The sequence below is a fragment of the Sceloporus undulatus genome, chromosome 6 (genome assembly GCF_019175285.1).
Source record: "Sceloporus undulatus isolate JIND9_A2432 ecotype Alabama chromosome 6, SceUnd_v1.1, whole genome shotgun sequence".
NCBI classification, from domain to species: domain Eukaryota; kingdom Metazoa; phylum Chordata; class Lepidosauria; order Squamata; family Phrynosomatidae; genus Sceloporus; species Sceloporus undulatus.
The window spans coordinates 130,408,814-130,431,766 of NC_056527.1; the positions used below are offsets into that span (position 1 = coordinate 130,408,814).

General features: G+C 38.3%; 1 protein-coding gene across 1 annotated transcript in view; it reads right to left on the minus strand.

Annotated features, from left to right (window-relative positions):
* Nucleotides 1-2,516: 2,516 nt before the first annotated feature.
* Nucleotides 2,517-22,953, minus strand: part of CDON (cell adhesion associated, oncogene regulated) — a 47,023-nt gene continuing 26,586 nt past the window's right edge. Inside the window, exons 12-20 of the mRNA XM_042472387.1 lie at nt 20,888-21,094; nt 19,805-19,986; nt 19,291-19,396; nt 16,461-16,583; nt 15,542-15,769; nt 13,162-13,448; nt 9,818-9,897; nt 7,196-7,449; nt 2,517-6,655 (exon numbers count right to left, since the gene is read on the minus strand). Coding sequence (XP_042328321.1) covers nt 6,492-6,655; nt 7,196-7,449; nt 9,818-9,897; nt 13,162-13,448; nt 15,542-15,769; nt 16,461-16,583; nt 19,291-19,396; nt 19,805-19,986; nt 20,888-21,094 — 1,631 coding nt within the window. The 3' untranslated portion in view covers nt 2,517-6,491. The remainder of the gene's footprint in view (nt 6,656-7,195; nt 7,450-9,817; nt 9,898-13,161; nt 13,449-15,541; nt 15,770-16,460; nt 16,584-19,290; nt 19,397-19,804; nt 19,987-20,887; nt 21,095-22,953) is intronic.

The following is a 22,953-nucleotide window of genomic DNA, read 5'->3' on the forward strand; positions in this document are numbered from 1 at the left end:
CAGTTGTTGAGTAACCACTTCTGAAACAGCAAAGGGGTGGTGTCAAGCTGCTCCTTTAAAGCTGTCTGTTTTGACCCCAACTTGCACATCTTCATAATTCTAATCCCACAGATATAACTCCATTACAAGCACACCATTCCCCAACAGGATTCTGGTCCTAGTCTTTAAGGTGCTGCAATACACTTTGCATATGTATCACAGTTGCTTGTGCAAGCATAGTTATACCTCCCACAAACACATTATTTGCTGCCATCGCCCTGCCAGCTCATATGGACCTTTTTACCCTTTGGATGTTCATTCCTGTCTTTCTGCAGAGGTTAGCCCAGAGGAAGCTACCAGCGGTCCAGAACATCCTGCAGCAGCCCAGGAAGATGCCTCAGCTCCAGGCCAAGCTCCAGAACCTACTGCAGATGATGCTCCAGTTAATGTTACAATCACAGTAACAGCAACACCATGAATGCTTGGAATCTGATTCCTTAGGAATCAGGTTCAGAAGAACTTGTGGAGAGTTTTTCTGGCGTTCCAAGGAAGGATAGTGATATGGCGATACAGTGCTCAGAAGGATGTACACTGAATCTTGAATTGGGCAAGAACTGTCAAATCACTGGCCCTGTTGTTTCTACCTCTTTGGGTGGAGGGCTATCTCAAAGCATATATCTCTGGTGTTACCCACCACACTTGGAACAATGAAGAAATAGCCTGTGAACAACCTACCATCTGCCTTCCTGTAGACAGAAAGTGGTTCCTTTCTTCCTTTTGGTAAAAAGCAACAGGACAGTTTTTGGACTATATCTGGAAGTCTTTGAGAAGACACTTTGATCTTCACAGGGCTTCAGAAAATAATAATAATAATAATTTGTTTTATTTATATACCGCTATTCCAAAGATCATAGCGGTGAACAGCAAGTAAGCTAATTAGCAAGTAAGCTAATTTGCCCCCAACAGTCTGGGTACTCATTTTAGCGACCTCGGAAGGATGCAAGCCTGAGTCGAGCTTGGGCCCTTTTGCTGGTCTTGAACTCGCAACCTTGTGGTTTCGAGTGAATGGCTGCAGTACAGGCATTTAACCACTGCGCCACCAGGGCAGTTGAGAAATTTCAGTTGGTACACACAGCCTTGATACCACACTAGAGCTGAGAATTTTGTCTATTAAGTGGATGTGCAGGAGGTCGTTTCTAATGGTTGGTGTCACTGATAATGCAGTTAAATAGCTTGATGCACTGAGGCCATAGAAATATATTTTTCTTAGGTGGTGTGAAATTAGTGGAAAGTAATTGGGATAATAAGTAACTGGATGGGTCTGAGTGCCTTAACAATACTATAGAGTCTTTATACTCTAGTATACAGTATAGTATTGTTAAGGCACTCAGGCCCATCCAGTTTCTTTGTAGCAGACACCGGAATTTGTATTTTATTAACAGACCATTTACCATTCTGGTACTACCTCTATTTTGAAGCCTATCTTTGAAGGAAGGACTCATCTTAAAGCAAATGCCCTGGCTTGCCCATAGAGAATCATTGGAGATTACTTGCCCATAGGAAATAATGGAGATTGCTTGCCCATAGAGAATCATTGGAGATTGCTTTCCCATAGGCAATAATGGAGATTGCTTGCCCATAGAGATTCATTGGAGATTGCTTGCCCATAGGAAATAATGGAGATTGTTGCCTGTAGAGATTCATTGGAGATTGCTTGCCCTTTGGGAAACATAGTATTTACCTGACCATAGGGAAACATAACAGATTACTTGCCCATAGGAAATAATGGAGATTGTAGCCCATAGAGAATCACTGGACAAGCTCCAGTACTTGCTACCAAATTGAAGATGTGGGGAAAACAACAACACCTTCACTCCTAATGAATATAGATGTGACATTAATATATTTATATTATTATTTTTTCCTCAAGTTCTGGGTGTAGAACCTGTAACTTCCATAAATTTGTATGGTATCATGGGGCAGGGAGGATCAGATCTTAGGAAATGTATGTTGCAACACAGTTTTGTCCTTTTACAGGCGCATTAATCTATAAAAACAATGTAAACTGCCTCAGTGGTTCTGCAGACACTCTGAATTTAAGCCATTCTTAAGGTGGTTTACAACTAATCAAAAATCCCGACCATACAATGATATATTGAGATAAGTTTAAAAGAGTAAAACCACAGCATGAACACAAATCAAGCAAAACAGATAAAAGGTTTAAAGACCTGGGAAAATAAAAAGGTATTTGATGGACCCTGGCAACATGTAAGAGTGAAAGAAGTGAAAGAAGTCCAGCAAACACTGCTTACACTCCAGGGTAACACTGCTATACCCACCAGTCATTCTATTTTATGACACACGTCTGTTATAATGAACAAGGAAATGTATATGTGTTCCCTTTCTCCCCTCATCTCTCTTAAAGGTGTGAGAAAAAATGTAACAAGCTAGGTATTGTTACCAGGATATATTAATACTGGACAACTCAGACTTAAGACTGCACCACTGGTAGTAATGATTACAACTGACATTAGACAAAAGCAGCACGTTTTCTTTAATATTAAAAACACAAGAAAAATCCTGCCCAAAACTACATCATTTAAACATATGTACAAATTTAAAACAGAATATAACAACTCTGAAAGGAAAATATAGCATATTTTTCTATATGATACAAAAGACATGCACCTTTAAATTATTTATTTGAAAACAAAGTACAAATATAAGAACACTTGTTGCTGAAACAGCAATACTTTATTTAGCCAAAGATACTTTTCAAAGACTGGAGGACAAGATCTTGAAACCTAAGACTCCAAAGCTGTCCAATTTAAAAAGTTGTTCAAGACAAAAAATCTGTTAGAATCTCAAGAAGATACAGGCATTGGCACCAAACCCCACACATATTTCAATAGGGCACACTTGTAAATTTAGATGTTTAGTGTAAGAATTAAGAGTAATTTTGTTGGCGACTCTTTAAACCAAACAGCAAGCTGCATCTATAACAAGGATCCAAAACACACTGCAGAAATAATCGAGCTTTTGGTTTTGTACAATAGCTAACCATATCCTTGGTCCAAAACACACTGCAAAAATAATCCAGTTTGAGACTGCATTAAAGGGCCTGGCTCGGTGCTAGGGAATCCCAGTTTCTTGTGGCACCCGAGCTATCTCTGTAACAGTAGGCTAAATGCCTCATGAAACTACAGTTCCCAGAATTCCATAGCATTGAGCCTGGTCAGTTAAAGCAGTCTCAAACTGGATTATTTTTGCAGTGTGGATTAAAAGTATGTCTGATGTCAAAAGCCAAGCTATGAACAAAAGGAGGATAGACTGATATTGGGCAAAAGTACTGAAATTAAAAGTGTTTCGCACCCTTAACTGTATGCTATTAACATCATTTGTGATTCCATTTTATGAAAACATAACACTGTGGTGTAGTAGTTTGAACACTGGACTCTAATCCCTGCTCAGTTATGGAGACCCAGTGGAGGATCCTTGGGCAGGTCACAGTCTCTCAGCCTCAGAAGAAGGCAGAGGTAACCCCCTCTCTGAACAAATTCTGCCAAGGAACCCCAAGGAATCGCCATAAGTTAGAAATGACGTCAAGCCAAACAACAATGCTAAATGTGAAATGTTGGCAGGTGTGAAACTGTTGACAAATATGCAGGGCTTACTTTGTTGTAATATTTTATTCTGACTGAACTTTGCACACGAGAAACATGAAAATTCAAGTGAAATTTAATCATGGTTAAGATTAAATGAGAGTGGAACAATTAACTTCTTGCTGACCTGTTTCCAAAGTGGCTGGTAAACATTAGGAAGATGAGATTCTAAGGACTTTAGGCACAAGATGCCTTAAATTTAATGAAAGTAACATGGCATCCTTTAAAAGGCCCACAACATTATTGTATTTAGTAAATTTTTGTAAAGGCAATAATGACAGAACTTGAAATAATATTGTACAATATTCAGGACCATTTTTCTATTTCCTAGAGGGTGGAAAGTGAATGAACGCCTGTATCAGACAAACAACATTATCTGTAGGCTTTCTAAGATTCATAGGCATCTATGACCGGAGGGAAAACACAGAATCTTCCTGTAACATGAAAGCAATATATAACTTTTATAAATAAAATACAATAAAAGAGAGAACACTTAAAACAGTGTCATACAATATAAATAAAGCAGCCCTTGATGAGATTCTACTAATATGTCAGACTGGACTCTTTCACAGCCTCCAAACAGGGACATCTCAGACAAAGTCTAAAAATCCTGGTTACTTTAGGCTCTCTTGAAACAAAGTCGTTCTTTGTGACTGATGTGTGATGCCAGAATTCCTTGAATTCCTACATCAAAAGTATCCTGATATTCTTGCTTTCAGGAAAGGTATCTATTTTATGTCCAAACCAGCTGGTCAAACTAATTTGCAGGAATATAAGCCCCTCTCCAGGATTACTGAAATATAACTTCTTTGAAGTCTAAAGTCGTAAGTCAAATTTTATACTAACTTGCTATCAGAAAAAGTGTCCTTGCATAGTAACACAGATCACAGCAAAGTCTCATTGGGAAGCCTTATTTATAAAACTATATAATATCCATCACATCATATATTATATAAAATAATCACACACTATATACATACACAGTATTTGACATTTGCTGCAACAGTTATAAAAATACAAAGCCCATTTCTCTCTCTCGCTCTCACAAGCACGCTCTCACACACACATTACTCAGACGCACTGCACCTGTGGGGCATCTCCTCCTCTCTTTTGGAATAAGCTTTCAATTTCTCTTTCGACATCTTTGCCCTTTTCTCTACTCTTCCACCCCTTCCCCAAATCGGGCGTTTCGGATTCCTGGCTCAAGCTAGCTAGGAAATTACATCCGTATTGCCGTGGGGCGACTGTAAATTTAAAATTATGTGCCTGTGATTCCTGGAAAATTTTTACAAGTTTTATTTATAATTGGGAGAGGAGGGAAATATGCAGCTAGCCTTGTGACACAGACATCACAACCTCAGCTATTTCTGAGGTCAACAGGCAGATTTCTTAAAGCTACAGATGCAGCTACTGCATAACTTAGTAGCACGTTTAACACCATACTTTAATAGCACATGATAGAGATGGGAAAAGCAATGAAGCAGGGTTGTTACCCCATTTGCAACATCTCTATCCCAGTACCCTTGCTTTTGTCCCTACTTTCCAAGTTCCATGATGTATTAAAATACAGTATAATCATGGTAAACTTGGGAAGGACCAAGAAAAAAGGATTCAGTTTTCAAAGTTGTACCTAACATAAAGAAATACTAATCTATTTCATCAGATGCCTGAACATCTAGAGTTGATTGTGTCATGCTCCAGTGTATTTACAAAACAGGCAGGGTACAACATCACTTCTCAACCAACCTCTGGTGAACAATATGCAAGGATTTTATACACAGGATGTGTCTGCATCCTTTGCTTTCTAAGAATGCATTCCTGGACGCAATTACCAACAGTTGGAACAATATGCGCATCATCTCCAAACTCAGCTCTGATTATTACTCCACTGAAAGCAACAAGATAAAAAGGATATTAAAATTCTTGTGATTACTCTCTGCACATATTCTGAATCGTTTCTATTTTGACCCCTTTTGTTCAACTCTAACCTTCCAAAAAAATTTACTGTACATGTTTATCTATTAAAAAGTTCTTAGTAAAAGACACTGAGAACTATAGAGAAGAAGTCCTTTCCAATCCAACACCATTTGGGCAGCTTTCTTATCTCACAGGCAAATTTTCCTTTACTTCCCTTCTGCTTTTTGCACAGCACCTTAAACAAATGGCAACAAGGGGCACTGGTACAGAACAGTCGTGGGCCTCCACTTTCCAAATGTAAGGGTTACCTATGGTTCTCCCAATGATCCTTGTTTCTCTTTGTACCTGGATCTAGAATGGCAAAGGTTTCACTCTCTAACTATTGAGAAGTACTCAATTACCATAATAAGCAAGATTGAGATACTTCCATTGCATGCTCAATGCCTTCATTTTAGATTGTTTAGAATTTAGATGCTAACGATTTCACAAATATTAATTAACAGTAATTATTGTTAATATTTGAACTGTTATTATTTAGAACCGTTTTGCTTCCGTTTGCTCTGCACCATCCTGTTTATATGTCCCCAAAATGTAAGCATAATAGCAATCTGGATATAAATTACTCAAATAAGTACATTTACTTAATTTTTCAATCATATGGCAGCAATGGAAATACTCTTATTAAATATCTTTCATGTAGTTACTATATAACTTCAGATAATCATAATGGTTTTACCCCGGGGGAAGTGAGTAGGAATTTCTCAAGGCATAAATACTATGAAAAGCATTAAGACTTTTAAAAATATACATTCATGGGACACTATTATAAAAAAATAAATAGCTATTCTTATAATTAACATCCTGTTGTCAGTCCCTTTCAGTGACTCTGCTGTGCAGTTACTGGCTTTTAAGTGGGCAACATCAGTCACATCCTCAGGTCTCTTGTATTTGGAGATGCTGAAGGCACCCTAAATTGTCCAGTGAAACACCGTTTGAAGTCCCTTCTGTCTTTTCATTGCAGTCTTTAGAAAGAGGCTGAAGAATAAGAGGCCTCCAGCTCAACATGTGAGCGGATGTTTCCAAATGTGCATTGTTATCTGAAAATCAAAACACAACTATTAGCATCCACTTATGTACTATTTTTTACAACTCCAACGATAATGTAAGATTCCGAAAGGCTTTATGCAAGCCCTGACTGGTTGAGAGGCAAGATTGACATTTACTGAATCAACATCTTTTCTCCTCTCCCTGCTCTTTCCTGGAGCTCTTTTGCCTAAGCACCAAGACTGACTAATCTTAGTTGTTGACATATAAGATCACAGCCAAAGGTGGTCCTGGCAGAGATTTAAATAAATTAACACAGTCAATAGAATAAATCAGTCATCATAACATAATCTTGAGGAGAGTGTTGGATGAAACCCACTTTAAAAAAGGAGTTCAAAATTTAGCAAAGCACCCAAAAGGCACAGGAGTATCAATTTCCATGGTGTATATAGAGGACCACAAGACACTGATGTATTTGATCCCAGTCTAATTTTGGTTTACATGGGGTCAAGTTAAGCTGTTGTGGTTGCAAGCAAACAGCAATCATGTGGAAGCCAACTATGTTTTTCCAGCTTCCCCAAACCCCAGCATACCTTCTCTACAGTCTGTATTAAGTGGATTCACATTTTCCTGGCAACAAGACTCCTGAGGTGATGGGGGCTCCACTTTCTCCTTGCCTTCTTCTTCTGTCTCAATATTGCACCCAGGGACTGTGGATGCTAAGCACATGGCAACCATAACATGATTCAACGGTTTCATTTCTAAATTGTCCTGCTGATAAGGTGCTATGATAGGCATCATAGGTACAGTGTTGTTACCAAAACCGCCACTGGTTTTACTGAAACACCTACATTTAAAAAAAATCAAACAAAAAACACAGAAAACCAAACGTCATACGCAACTGAAGTTTTGTTAACTAGCTGTGCATTATACTATTTTTTAAAATTATCACTTGTCAAGTGCTGCACATTGTATATTTTCCATGGGGATAATATAGTAAATGAGCCTCAGTGTAAGTTTGCTTTCTGAACTGAACTGAACCACCGTTAAAGGGTTGTCGATGGAGAGATTACACACAATACTGAAAACTAGAAAGTGAGAGCATAGTTTCTGACTCTTTGCAGAAAAAGAATCTTTAACAATTCACATTTTGGATTGTGAAAGGCTAGTGAAGCAGGGAAGGAAGTCAGTTCCATATAGCCAAAGTTACTTAGTGTTTAAAAAACAAAAAAGGCAGCTTACAGCTAAAATCCTTTGTAGACATGCCCAGCACTAATCCAACGTGTTGGGAAACTGCCAGTGCTCTAAATGTTTGCAGCTGGTGCATTAGCTTCCAAGGACACTGAGGCAATTATGAACATGTTTTTTTCAAAACATTCAAGCACTTACTATATTATTTATAATCAAACACAAATTTAGTGAAAAACCACATCATTTCACATCTATTTAGGCAAGGCATATGAACTAAAAGTCTGTGGCCAAAAGCACACAAATTATTAAGCATATGCCCTTTAAACTATGATAGAAAACTTAATGACAATAAATATATACATAAGATAAAATATTTGTCCATCAAGCAATGATAAAAAAATTAATACTAAAGTAGTAGAATTACTCCATCATTTTGATCCCTCAGTCCAGCCTCTACTTTAACATGTATATAACATGATAGGCAATTTATTGTCCACAGGGATGTGAAGGTGCCCGAAGCTTAGAGATAGATTACAGTAACAGCTTTAAACAGAGGATAACAAAGGCAAACCTCCCTCTGAACAAACCATGCCAAGAAAAGGTGGCTATAGGTTGGGATCACCATAAGTTGGAAATGATTTGAAGCCACAAAAAAACAAAAAACCCTTCCACCAAAAAGAGAAACTATTGGTGTGTACTTTGTCTTCATTCACTTTTCATGGGCTTCACAGATTGATTGCTCTCCATAATTACCATACACAAAGGATATAATTAACATACAACAATGTCTTAAATTTTCCCTTGGCAACCACACCAGTTATTGTTAATGGCTGTCAAAATATATCCTTAAGCTACACAAGATTCAGTCCTACAAAACTGCAGCTAGCTTGTTATGAAAAACTTTCTTTGGCCACAGAAGAAGAATTATAATTAGAAACAGTGGCGTCATTGGGGTGTGGGCTGTGTGGACGGCATCAGGTGATACTTTCGAAGAAGGGAGACACCCAGCTGGACCCTCCTCCCGCTGCAGGGTGTGTGTATCTGGCACTGCTGGCAGTGCCCACTCCCCTCTTCTCTGCTGGTGTGGTTCTCTCAGCTGAGGGAGCCAAGGCAACAGAGACGGAGGAGCAGTGCACACTCCTCCTAGCTTGTCTGCTGCGGGATTCAAGGCAGCAGAGAAGGAGAGGTGAGTGTGCACCCCTCCAAGGTCCGCCACTGCTCTGCTCTCTCCACTGAGGCAGCCAAGGCATCAGAGGAGCTGGGGCAAGCACGCACCCCTCCTGGCTTATTTGGTGCCCTGGCTCTCTCTGCTGAAGAAGCCAAGGCAGTGAAGGAAGGGTGACTGTGTGCTCTTCATGGCTTCATTGCTGACCTGGCTCTCTGAATTAAGGGAGACAAGGCAATGGAGAAGGAGGGGCAGCATGTGCCCCTTCCATCCCCTCCTGTTGCCTCCTGACAGCCCTTTCCAGTTCTGGGTGAGTGAGCAAATGAGCGAGTGAGGCATCAGGAGGGTAGGGGTGGGAGGGCAGGGTAGGGAGTCCTTTCTAAGTCTGGCTGGGCAGCCAGGGGGCAGGCAAATGAGGTAGAAAGGGGCATGGGTTGGCAGGCACATACTGGGCACTTTACATTGATGCTAATCCCATCTTTGCATAGTTTGACTTATGTCTTGAAAGCACAATGCAAGAAAAAGAAAATCCTGGACATTTATTATGCAGATACACTAGCCTTATCCATATTTAGAAGCAAAATGAGATGAGGTTTTTAATTTTTAAGACAGAACATCAGATGCTATTGTAGTTGGCTCTGGACTGAAAGTATTTAAAAACGTGAACAGGTTATAATAAAGCCGGCAGGATCTTATAGCATATGCATTTTTGGAAAAAGCATGCAGTATGTTTTATGAATAAATTTGGAATGGTATTATCATATAGAGCAAAAAGAACAAGCAAAGTCTTCCTAAAAGCCACTAAAAAAGGAAGATGCTCACTTCATTATCTTTTCTCTGATATTATTCCAATAGTTACCTGTTATTGTTCCGACAGTTCCGGCAGTTGGCACACTCCGAAGGGTCTGTCTGAGGCACTGCTGTGTATATTTCACCACCCTGTGTGAAGATTTTTTTTATTAAAATCAGCACACTTACATTAAGGATTCCTTATGAGACAAGAAGACAACAGACGTCATTCCATACTGTACCAAAGCGTTATTCATCTGAAAGTAGGGAATACGCTGCTTTCAGAAGTGTACCAAGTTTATAGTTTACAAAGGAAATATTTCAGTGATAGAGCAAAGGAAACAGCTGTAGCTTAGCTTTGCACACAGCAATTTATTTGGTCCTGTTTTTAGGTTGAAATGCCCAGATCTGATTTAAGAAAGATGAAAATGCTCTACACACACATGACTGACATGCAAGTAAGCTCCTCTTCATTGAGACTTATCCCTGTTTGTGGAGACAGGATGCTGTGTGTGTTACTGATGGGACAGAATAAACTTGTTCCTTTTCCCTACAATTACTCTGATTCGATCAGCCTGGCTCACTATGCTCAGTTTTGGACAGATGCAATAATTCATCAGCCAAGAATGATGGGGTCGGGGAGGGATTTTGAGCTGTTGGTCTTGGCCGAAGAATCCTTTGAAAATAAAACTACCCAGTTAACACATACCTCACTCACTGTTGAATGCTAGGTAGATGCAGATTTGAGGAACAGTTGAAAATGGGCAGTACAGATGGTTATAAAAGTCTATGCTTTAACTACTCAGACCAAGAGTATGAAAGACAAGTTTTATATCCAATGCTAAATTTGAAACTTAAGGCTGCTCTTATTAGTCTTTTTGGCTTTCCCACACCAATGAATTCTGGGAACTGTAGTTCTATGATGGAGCAAGAGAGTTCTAGGAGAAAATACTATGCATACACACAAAGATTTGATTTCACATTACTGCTTAGTCTTCATGTACTGCGATAAGGTAAAATAGACAAATGAGAAGCTTAAGGGAAGATTCTCACTTCATATTTTGCATTCTGGTGTGCTAGAAAGCCAAGCAAAACACATGGCTTTCATTACGTTTGAAGAATATGTGTCTCTCAAGTTCAGTACACTTCATTTAAAATGGCCAGGAAAACAGAAGCACTATGCTTTGGAGCAGTTTAAAGGGATGCATACTGAACTACATGTGAACTTCAGACTTAATTTAATAGATTCAAGTGTTTTTTTCCTCAAAGTTCAAAAATAAAAGTGAGAATAAAGCAGATATATATTATATCCTTGTGATATTCCCCTGCACACTTAATTATACATTTGTCCTTTTTTCACAGGGTGTGGAATCATCAATCGCCACATGCTTATGTTTCGATACATCTAGAGTCTGTATTTTGGTTGTCCTTTGAAGAGCATGAGTACTTCAGTATTTAAGACTGCCACAACAATAAAAAAGATTAACACAAGAAATGTAAAGTTCTTTGAAGTAGCAGTTCTTGCAAGAATGCCAATGTATTTCTACATGAAATAAGATCCTTATGTTCAATTACCAAAGCACACAATAGCCGTATTTCCCCCTCCCTCCGCAGAAGAATATTATAACTAGGTGGGATAGATGGACATAAATTTTAAACAAACAAGTAATTCCTCCTGGATAATGAAACCGAGTATTTCTTTATTAACTCATAGTCTTGATCACAGGCTCTCTTTCTGAAAGGCATGAAGCCAAGTCCAGAAAGCAGAATTTAAAGTGCGGCAGAGCAAGACCAGAGGGAAGGATAGATATGTTATTAACCCAAGTTTTTGGCACAATGCAATGCAATGAAGATCATTGCTTACAAATGAGTTCTGAAATAGGGTTGAGGAAACAGTCCAGCCATTAAGCTAAAGGTTCTGGTATAGTTAAATCTGCACAAGTGAAAGAATGTGAGTGTGCCTATAGGTCATGAATCCCCGAATCTCTCACACAAAATTTCAAAGTAATTTAAGCAAGTGGGAAGGGTAACTAAAGCTTACGTGACATTACTATCATCATAATGTTGGAAACCAAACTGGGCAGCCTGGGGGATAATTCTACCCAATTTCTTTTACCAGGATTACCAGACTGACTGCTCTGAAGATCACCAAAGCAAAATTAAAAAATGAACTAAATTATTTCTTCCACCCCAGCAAACATGGTTTAGTGCTTTGAGTATTGGACTATGATTCTGAAGACCAGGGTTCAAATCCCTACTCAACTATGGAGATCCATTTGGTATCATTAGAGAAAATCCTAGTCTCTCAGAAGAAGAAAAAGGGAAACCTTCTCTGAACAAATCATGTCAAGAAACCCCATGATAGGTTTGCCTTGGGGTTGCTGTAAGTTGGAAATGACCTGAAGGTACACTGCAACAACTATGCACCTCTTAGAAATATCTAGTTTGAAGTAGAGTGGGAAAACCAAGTTACCACACATAAACCAAGTCATGCATGATTTTTTCCTAGCAGTGTTTTCAGGCCCCAGTTTAAGAAGATCTCTAAATCAGAATTTACGTAAACAACATATTATCAATACCGACAACAATTAAAACCAGCTTAACTTTGCAAACAATAAATTAAACAGTCTAGATCAGAAGAGGCAAAGTTTCCAGAAGCAAAAACTTCATTAGAAAATATTCACCATGACCTCAAGGTCTTCAGCTAATTTATTTTGTTTCTACAAAACATAAGGGATAGATTTAAACATGAATCTTCACCCACCAGAGTGATAATTGTCTATAAATGGATAACTTACATATATCATATAAACAAACCAGAAACATAACACAAACACAGTACTTCCCAATGGAGATTTACTGTGAATTTATTAGCCCTGAAAACCTTGGAAAGGTCCTTAAAAACTGTGACAGCTGAAACAGAAAGTATGTGTCTGGATTTACTTTGGCTCTTTAGCCCACATTTTCAAGCCTCTTGAAAACCACAAGGATTACAAAGCACTTGCGCTGTGAGTTAAATAATAGTTTTTAAAATGTGAAAGTTGCAATCCCTAAAAATCTAGTAATAGCAAATCAGTATTATAAAGATTAAGGGAGGGGGGCACAGCTTACCAATTAATCCATATGTTATAAATCTAAAATACCAAATCAACTAATGTAATGTCTAAATTAAGATAAATTTTAAATTGTATTTTAAATTGTATGCCAAATGCTCTCATAAGGGCCCCAAATAATTAGTTAATATAAGTAAAGGACTTCAACAAGGTGATTCCCAAAAGCACAGTTTCAAGAAACTGCTAGAATACAAAGACATTTACAGCTTTTGTGAAGTGGAACACTTAACAAATTTTCCCTAACACTTCCACGAGTTCAGATGCTGAAAAATCAGATCTAAGAAGTGTAGAGTTCACTTACATTTCCTAAGTTGTGCGTGTGTTCGTATTCCATGTGTGTTCTGGACAAGGAGTTGGTGTGTCCAGGAAAAACACCATTTCCTCCATTCACGACACCATTCATGATTCCATTCATTCCATTAGGAATCTTGTGATGAAGGTGATGGCAACCATTACTGTGGTTTCCATTACTAATAAAGTCACCATGTATGCTACCATTTATACGACTTGTGCCTGGTAATGTAGTGTATTCAACCATTTGCCCGTTGATGTCAGCATTTTGATAGAGATAGCCAGGAGGGTCGTATTCTGCAAGAGCAAGAAGCAATCAGTGCAACTTTTTATATACACTACAAGATATGTTATAATGCAATATTGTTTAAAGGTGGGGGGGACACACACACTAAAACTACTGTTTTAGTAAGTAAAGTATTTCTGTAATTTGATGATTCTGATAAGCCCTGTGAAATTAAAAATACAACACACTTGTTTTACGTGGGGGATCCATTCCAGACTCCCCTGAGTAAAGCAAATTCCGCATATGCTCGAGCCCCATTTAAATGATTGTAGGCTGATTGTAGGAGCTTAGTGGAGGCTTGGTTGTATGTTCAATAGCAGTCTATGGTTCTATAGTGTGCAGCCCAAGGTCTAGTTCCTGAGCATATGATCTCAGGGAGGTGCGCTTCTGCTGAGAGGAAGTGACACAGAGAACTGGATGAAGAAGAAGCTAACAGCCACTAGCTCTCTATATAGCTGCAGCCCAACTCCCTGGAGTTTGGCGAACAGAGCTCGGCTAACAGGCAAAGCCAACAGGGGTGTTTTACAGAGGAGTTTTGCAGACAGTGTTGCCAATTTCTGGGGATATCCCCAGAATCCGGGGAATTTATTTAATTTCTTTCCAGGGATTTTGACTGAATATTCCGGTAAATATTGGGAAATTCCAGGGATTTTGGTAAAATATTCTGGGGAATATCTTTGTAGGCAACACTACAAGCCTCAAAGCAGAGAAGTCCTGTTTCAGTGCATACTTAAGGTTAGTGAACATGGACAGTTGCAATCACCTGCAATAGCTATCATACATGTGTGTTCTTGCAGAAAGTACAAGTCTATTCTTATTTATGAATCAATCATATATCAACAGTCTCTATTCTTTAGTGTGCCCCTCTCATTTCCCCCTCTATACAATCCCATTTATCTTAGGGGGGAAATTCTATCAGATCTTATACTATTTATATTATTTATTCCTAAATCAGGACAAACCACTCTTATAGCCTATTAACTAAACCCATCACATTATGACACCAATTTTTTAATATTTAATGTTATACCTCAACACCCCACATTTAAATCTATTCCATACATGTTTATCCCCTTTATAAATCATTCATTATTTTCAAAATATAATTACATAAAACTTTTTAAGTTGTAGAATTATAAATCTTTGAATTAGTTTTGGGTAGTCCCTATATCATCCTTATTCTTTGTGTCTTATATCCATGTATAAACTATTTATAATCTTACATAGAAGTTACACATGGAGCACCTTGCTGATGGAAAGAGTCCATGTCCACCAAGAGCCTTATTATATTTGCAATGATGTAAAACTCAGTTAAATTAAAATTGGTGCCATCCTGGTCTGGCAACTGCAGTAGAGTCAGTATGGCCTTGGCTCATTTTACAGTCCCCTTTGTCCAAATTAATCCAAGCTCTGTCCTGGGCCCAGTGCTAGTCAACATCTTCACTGATGATGGATGATGGAACGGGGGGGGGGGGGGGGAAGATCAAATCTGCAATGATACTAAGTTTGGAGGGGTAACCAATACTCCAGAAGAGAGGATCAGAATTCTAAATGACCTTCAAATATTAGAGAGCTGGGCCAGAATTAACAAAATGAATTTCAACAGAGAGAAAGGTACTACACTTAGGCAGAAAAAAAATCACAAATATATAATAGGCGACATCTGATTTGACAACAGTACATGTGAAAGGGGTCATATTGAGGATGGAGCAAGCTTGTTTTCTGGTGCTCCAGAGACTCAGACACAGGGCAATGTATTCAAGCTACAGGAAAAGAGATTCCACCTCAACATTAGGAAGAACTTCCTGACTTCTGTTGGGAGTGTTGCTTGTATATTCCTACATAGGAGGCGGTTGGACTGGATGGCCCTTATGTTCTCCACCTCTATGATTCTATGGTGCTGCCTCTAACCACTGTATTTCATATGAGCAGTAAAATACCTCCATAATTTTGTTTCCTATGTTGCACTGTACAGTCATATTTATTTACTGGTGATCTAACAATGACAGAAACATATAGAAGCTACTGAGGCTTAAGGTTGCTTGCAATAATAACAACATAAGAGTTAGGAGCAAAGAAATTAAGAATACTAAAGGTAACATACTCTGCATGACATTCTGTTGGCAGTTTTTCCATAAACATATGGCAATGAAGACTATTAGTATAAGAACCATCACTCCAAGGACACAGCCTACAATCAAGTACAACATATCGCTGCTCCGGACAGGGCCATTTGGTTGACCAGCATTGCTTCCAACGCCACGGTCAGGAGAATTAGGTGGTGTGCTGAGATCCTTCACTGGATATTCTGATGCACCAGGAGTACGCTTCACTAATGGGGGGAAACAAGCATTTGACAACCAAAATGACAACTGTTAATTTGACAAACAAAAATGACAACTGTTATTCTGGCCACGTGAAGATATCCACCAAGAACTATAAATGTGAACTTAAAATGTAAAGCTATGGAATGCCAGTGTGGGATAGGAGGGAGACACCTCCATTGGAGAATTTAACCCATACCACCTCTATATTGCATGCAACTTAGCTACACAGGTTTGATTCAAACCATTCCTAAACAGTAACATATGAGTCAATTTTCCTCATTTATATGCCCTTTCCACTCTTTTAGATGCTCATTTTTCCATATGTAAATGTGTGGAGAAAAGTGAATCATTTGTTTACCACAGTGACAAGCTATGTGGCTTGGGGTAAAATCTGGTTTGAAAGCATAATTTTGTGCACTGGATGAGAAGCATCTTTATGCACTCTGGTTTAGCCTTGATAAAATACCTCTACACAGGATAGCGCATGGAAAAATAGAATAGTTTGTCCACAAAAGCTGCTTAAGTCTGCAGAAACACAGATAGTTATTTTGAAAGTTTATTCTCTAAGAGGCATAGGGCTTATGGCCCTGTTAGATAGCAACTCTTATGATCCTTCAAAATCAGCGAGTAGCTACTATGTGACTAGTGATTTGCTATCAGAATAAAACTCCTCAAACCCCAACATTCCCTTCTCACCTTTGGTCTCACATATCATCACATTGCTATAATCACTTTCACCTCCTTCATTATAGCACTGCATTTTAATGTCATATGATGTTTCAGGTTGCAGATGGCTGATCAAGTGCCATTGCTTTGTGCCTGGAAAAAAGTATACACATGTATCCTCTTTATGAAATAATTTAAACCAAACAGAAAAATATATTAAAAGTATAGAACGTCTTTTCCCCTCACAACATATATATAAAAATGGAAAACACATTATTAATGTCAATTGCCAAATCCTGGTAGACTTTCCTTGGTTTGCCATCTCTGCCTCCAAAGCAGGACTAGGCATAGTTTAGCCTATGGACCAGATGCGCCACCAAGCTCTGCAGGACACCCCAAAGCAGTCATTATATATATTAAATATGTAGGCTATCAATTAATTACAAAAGCTCTTCTAACAAAGCTAACAGTTACAAAAGCTCTTCTGTGATCTGAATGTTTGTAACTGAAAAAAGATAAAAAGAATACAATGTAAAACCGTACATATGACACATTCTCTCTTAAGATTTTCCTTACATAGTTGCAATGAATGGCTATTAAATTTAAAAAGTAGTTGTGGTCATTTTGTGTAGTAAGGAAAAGCTTGATATACACACACATACAATTTTTCAGTTCACATTTTGGCACAGCACACCAGCTGCTAATCATTTCAGGCTTCTACTAAAATGTCAGCATGCATAAACCTGAAAATCAGGAACAAGCAAATTTCACAGAAGAGTGGAAGTCACTTAAACATTTATAAACACAGATTCTGTGTACCAGAAAGGCTACAAATGGAACAGCCAACTTCTTCAAAGCCCTGACTTCAGTTAATTTCACTAACCACATCACAAAGCATTTAGCAACTATGCACAAATGAATTCAAGAAAGGTAGACAGCTTATATCAGTAAAAGCCACCCTGTGCAATTCTGAGAGCAGATTTTAAAACACAATAATGTTCAAGTTGCAGCACTAGAACAAAAGGAGACAGCATGAAAACCGAGAACTGGTGAGTCAAACAATTGCTGGCTGCTGGGTTAAATTTTATACTTTGGTCAAAATCCCAAAACTGAATTAAATATCTATCTAATTTGAGCAGCTAATAATTTTCCAACTACATTTTATGGCTTTAAACAAATGAAGTGAATACAACACCAGAAGAATGGGAAAACCTTAATAGAACAACAAAAAGGTAGTTTGAGGAGAGAAATGAATACACTTCACAAATCAACCGGTGGAGTAAGGACAGACTTTGAGCGGTCATCTGTGAATTCATACATATGGGTTTTACTGCACCTGCACAGATCATATTTGGAACCTACTACAATATGTAGGCCTGAATTTTTGGTGGTAGCCCTCTCCATCCTATATATCTCCCCTATTCCCACCTTTTAGTCTCAGTACCAAAGGCCTCCACATAGCAGCATCCTGAGGACCAAAAGGCGTCATTAGGGAAGGATGGGTGGGTTTGTGTGAATGCAAAGATGACCACTAAAAGAAACACAGCTATAGGTAAGGAACCTGTCCTTCTTCGTGGTCTCTATGAATCACACATATGGGTGACTAGCAAGCTACTTATACCTGGAGGTGGGTGTATTACGCCACAACACAAGTAATGTATGCCAGTAATGCAGAACTTTATCCAACAGCCAACAAGAAAAGAGGGCAGAAAATTATTGCCAATAAAAAAAGGATTAGCAAAGTAATCGTCACTTCAGGGTGGATGAGAGGACTGCTCTCCCTAAGGATGCATCAGCCCTGGAGTGGATATCCAGTCTGTACTGGGAGCCAAATGTCAGAGGCTGGGACCACACAGCTGCAATGCAAATTTTGTCCAGTGGCACCCCAGCAAGGAAGGCTGAAGAGGCAGCTACCACCTTGGTAGGAATGGGCCCTTACAGATGAAAGAGGCTATTTCTTGACAAGTTCATTTGCCAAGCGGACCACCCATTTCAAAAGACGCTGAGAACAGACTGGTAGACCCAGTTTACTGGATTGGAGCTGGTAAGCCCCTTAAGAAATTTGAGTAGCAGATGAAAAGTACAGTCATTTTCTTTGAATCAGAAGTTCTGTCAGCGTAGTAGGTGAGGGCTCTATGGACACTGAGAATGGAGAGCTCTCTTGAAGTGAGTGGTAGGATTCTGGTGAAGGCAGGGAGCACAATGTCTTGGCTTAGATGAAAGGCAGAAATCAATTTTGGAAGGAAGGAACCAGTTGTAACACCACCTTGTCTTGATGGAACTGGAGGTAAGGTGGATTGATGTATAAAGCAGAGTTCTTCTGCCTGTCACACTGAGGTGATCACCACCATGAAGACCAATGGTTCCACTGTCATTGTGGTCGGGACCACGTAATCTCTAGACAAATTGTCTGTTGAAGAATGTCAATGGGAGCGTTTCACGTTCATTTTCTTCTCCTTGTATTGAGAGTATGAGTCCAACTAATGGTTTGATGTGAGCGCGACTTCCATCAGAAGCATGTGGAGGGGGAGTGAGGATCTTGGATACTGAGCAAGCCATCTTGGATGTTCGTGGTTACTGGTTTCCTATTCCGGTTGGTTTCAAGGGGAGACTTTGAGAATACCGAGGCCTTGTCCTTCTGAAGTCAATCACTCTGAGTCGGGACTGAGGCCTTCCATTTGGCACCCCTTGAGGGGTCCTCTGGTTTGAGACACTGTTTGCTTTGCTTGGGTATTCCTGCATAACAGGGGGTTGGACTTGAGGGTCCTTGGGGTCTCTTACAACTCTATGATATTTACACAGAGACGAGGGAGTGAAACTGTTACAATAGTTTACAAAACCATTCAGCACAACATCTTACCTTCCACAACATCCCGCTTGTAATCGCTATCATTGTCACTATCGGTTGGACGATAATAGATATAAAATCCTTGGATGGGTGTATTGTTGTTACTTGAGGTAATATACTAAAAAGGAAGAGTTAAACATTTCAGATTCCAGAAGTACAGTCAACAAAGGAGATGTGAGTGTAGTAGTGGCAGGGTGACAGGCTGATAGACAATGGAATGTGAAAAGGTTGCAACTTAACGTGAGCTTTGAAACTCTCAAAAACAAGGTAATATCTGGATAGAAGGGAAGGTCCAAAATTTTAAATAGTTTAATTTTATTCTGCTCCCATACAGGACTGCAAACTTTGAAACTTGAGGTTTTTCATGTCAGCGCCCAAAAGGCTCATCCAGCTTTTGTTGTCCACAAACAACAGTGAAATTTGAACTCTAATATGATCTGCAATTAAAGCCAGATGTTTCATACTGGACATGCCCTTCCTAGACTATAAGCATTCAGTCAAAAAATGAAAAGAAATTTATACTTACAGTCCACTTTAACATAATCTGAGTGTCACTGACTGCCTCAGTATAAGCAATATGAGGTCCGGTGATGGGACGGTTGGAAAATCGGTTGGTGAAGCCAGCTACTTGATAAGGCCGAGATGCAGAACTTCGTGGACTCTCTCCATAATTATTAATAGCAATCACACGAAACTTGTATAAGGATCCTTTTCATAAGGGGTGAGGAGGAAGAAAAGAGTGGAAAAAGGAAGTATCAATTGATCAAATAAAAGCAAATACTAGAAGCACACAGGAGAAGAATAGAAATCTAATTTATTCTGTGAACTACCTGATACATTTTGAGAAAAGATATGTCTCATACTTGTATACTCCATCCCTGCTGTCCTTTCAGCGGCAAATAAAGGCATTTTTGTGCCAGTAGGCTTTTGCAAACTAATAAGGGCTGGGAATGTTGTCCTAATGAAATTTTAAAGTTTGTATTTTTAACATATTCTATTTAAAATTATAAACTGTTTTAACTTTTGAAATGGTTTCTTTTTAAAATTTTATATTTATACATTTTAATGTATTATTTTAAAATTGTATTGGTTTAAATCTGCTGTTCGCCACCTTGAGTCCATATACTGGGAGAAAGGTGGGATATAAGGAAATAAAATAATAATAATAATAATAATAATAATAATAATAATAATAATTCTATACACTTCTGTCTAACGTCTCCTCTGTCTTTGAGTAAATAACATCTACCCTGGCAAAATACAAATCAGATATCATTTCCCACTAACAACCACCAAAAAAAAAAAAAGATTTGAAGGCATGATGTCAACCACAGAAGCGACAGACTCACAGTCTCCATTTAGAATTAGGACATTAATATATGGACAGGGATGTACCTTATGCTTAAATGAAAATGCTGATTCAATTGTTGCTGAAACAAAACATTGTGATACAAGGCACAGGTGGTAATTTCCCTCAATTTTATTCTGTTTTTTGTGCACAATGCTCATGGCTCAATTAGGTCAACTGGGCTATATTAAAACTATGCCAATGTAATATTAATACTGATTATGACCTCTGTTTGTTAGGATAATGAATGCATATTAATACCTGGATCCAAATTGCGAACCTCCACTGAAAGTTTAGAAGGGGGGATGTTATCAGCTGCAATTAACCATTCATTGTTTCTATTCATGCGTTTATATTCTACTTTAAAGGCAGTGATGGGTGATCCACCATTTGCACGTGGGATCCAAGTCACATAAACAGACGTCTCTGATGCTGTGGAGATAGTAGGTCGATCTGGTGCTTCGGGTACTATAAAAGAAAAAGAAAGTTAAGAAAGCTTCATACAAGAATTTGAATTGATTTCAGCACCTCCTTTTTGTTTAATAACTAAATAAATGAATTTAATAAGTGAATTACTGAATAAATAAATGGCTAATAAATGAAATGAATAAATGAATTACTGGTGGGTACATAAGTCAGGAAATTCTTCCTTGAACGCAAATACTGAAAATCATTTCTGTTGTAAAAGATAGTGAGAATTTAAGTTTCTTACCAAAAACAAAAATAACATCTACTTTGGCAGATTTGGCCTATTGACTATGCTATGTAGGAACCCTGAACTATGTCAGCATCAGTCTTCTAGTATTTGCACACATCAGAAACAGAGAATTACATAATTAAATTCATGACCACATAAACAGTCTGCTGGTTTGGTACTGAAATGAACTCAGTTTATTCCATAGAAACCAAACCATTTGCAGAACAGGACATCTAAAACTGAAAATTCCTGGATTTAAGAAAGCTTTATTTCTATAGTTACTAAGTATTAAAATGCTTTAAAGCCCTCGCTTAAAAATAAATTAGCTAACAATCAAAACCATGCAGATTACATTAATACTTACTGAACTCACTTGAAATTAGACAGCAGTGGGAACAGAAAGAATGGAGAGAGGTGGTATTAGTATGGTGGATTATAATCATTTTGACAGACATAACCCGTTTTTACCATATAGGCTCCCATACTTAAACTATGTAGAATGAATCACTCTCACAGAGAAAGAGAAAGAGAAAGAGAGAGAGAGAGAGAGAGAGAGGGAGGGAGAGAGAGAGAGGTGGAAAAGAAAGGTACAACATTTACTTTTAAAAAACGGCACGTTAGTTTTAAGACTAGTTTTTAATGTACGTTATCCACTCAGTCAGGCTGTCGGACAACGTTTTTGAATAGTTTACACAGGACATACTCAAGCGCTTAACATAGTCTGTTTCAAATTGATTTACTGTAGTAATTTAACTTATAGAGAACTAAGTATCTGTAAAATTTAGCCGGATAAGTGAAATGACAGATTTCTATATGAACACATTTCAATGTAAACGTAAGATTTTAGACAAAGAAAACATGCATCTGTCCTCACTATATAATAAATCACATAAAAATATAAGGGCCTTTTTGTTTAAGCAGGCTTCTTTTAATGGGTACGGAGAGGAGCTTCCGACTGGGGTGTATGTTTTCTTTGTTTTGTTTTTAAACTTATGCATGTTTTAAACTGATTTTAAACTATTTAATGTGTATGTTTTTAAATTGCTTTTAAAAAATATTGTTAAGGTTTTTAAACTGACTTTCTTTGGGAGCTGCCTTGAGCCCTGCTCTAAAAAAAGGCAGAATACAAATGAAATAAACACATATGGGTGTAACAGAGAAAGATTGCATCCTTGGTCATTACTAATTAGTAATCTATTGCCACAAAAATGACAATCCAACATAGCAGTAATATCCTACTGCAGGATAATGTAATATCCTATAGAATAATGTGTTCATTCAAAAGAGGAACATACGCTTTCATCCCAAAGATCATATGCTTGTATGGATCTATCTTGTAAGAGTCAGGCGCTACCTTCTGGAGCAGCAGAAAACAAGCTTGCTTCATTCTTTACCTGATAGCCCTTTAGGTATCATATTACTTCTCCATCTTCTCTTTGCCATGCTAAACATACCCAGCTTACTCAACCGTTACTCAATGAGCTTGCTTTTCTAGAGCTCTTACCATCTTGGCCACCCCACTCTGGACACATCCCAGCTTGTCAATGTCCTGCTTAAATTACAGTACTCCAAACCAGACACAACATTCCAAGTGAGGTGTAATCAAACAGAATAGAGTGATCTCGGCTCA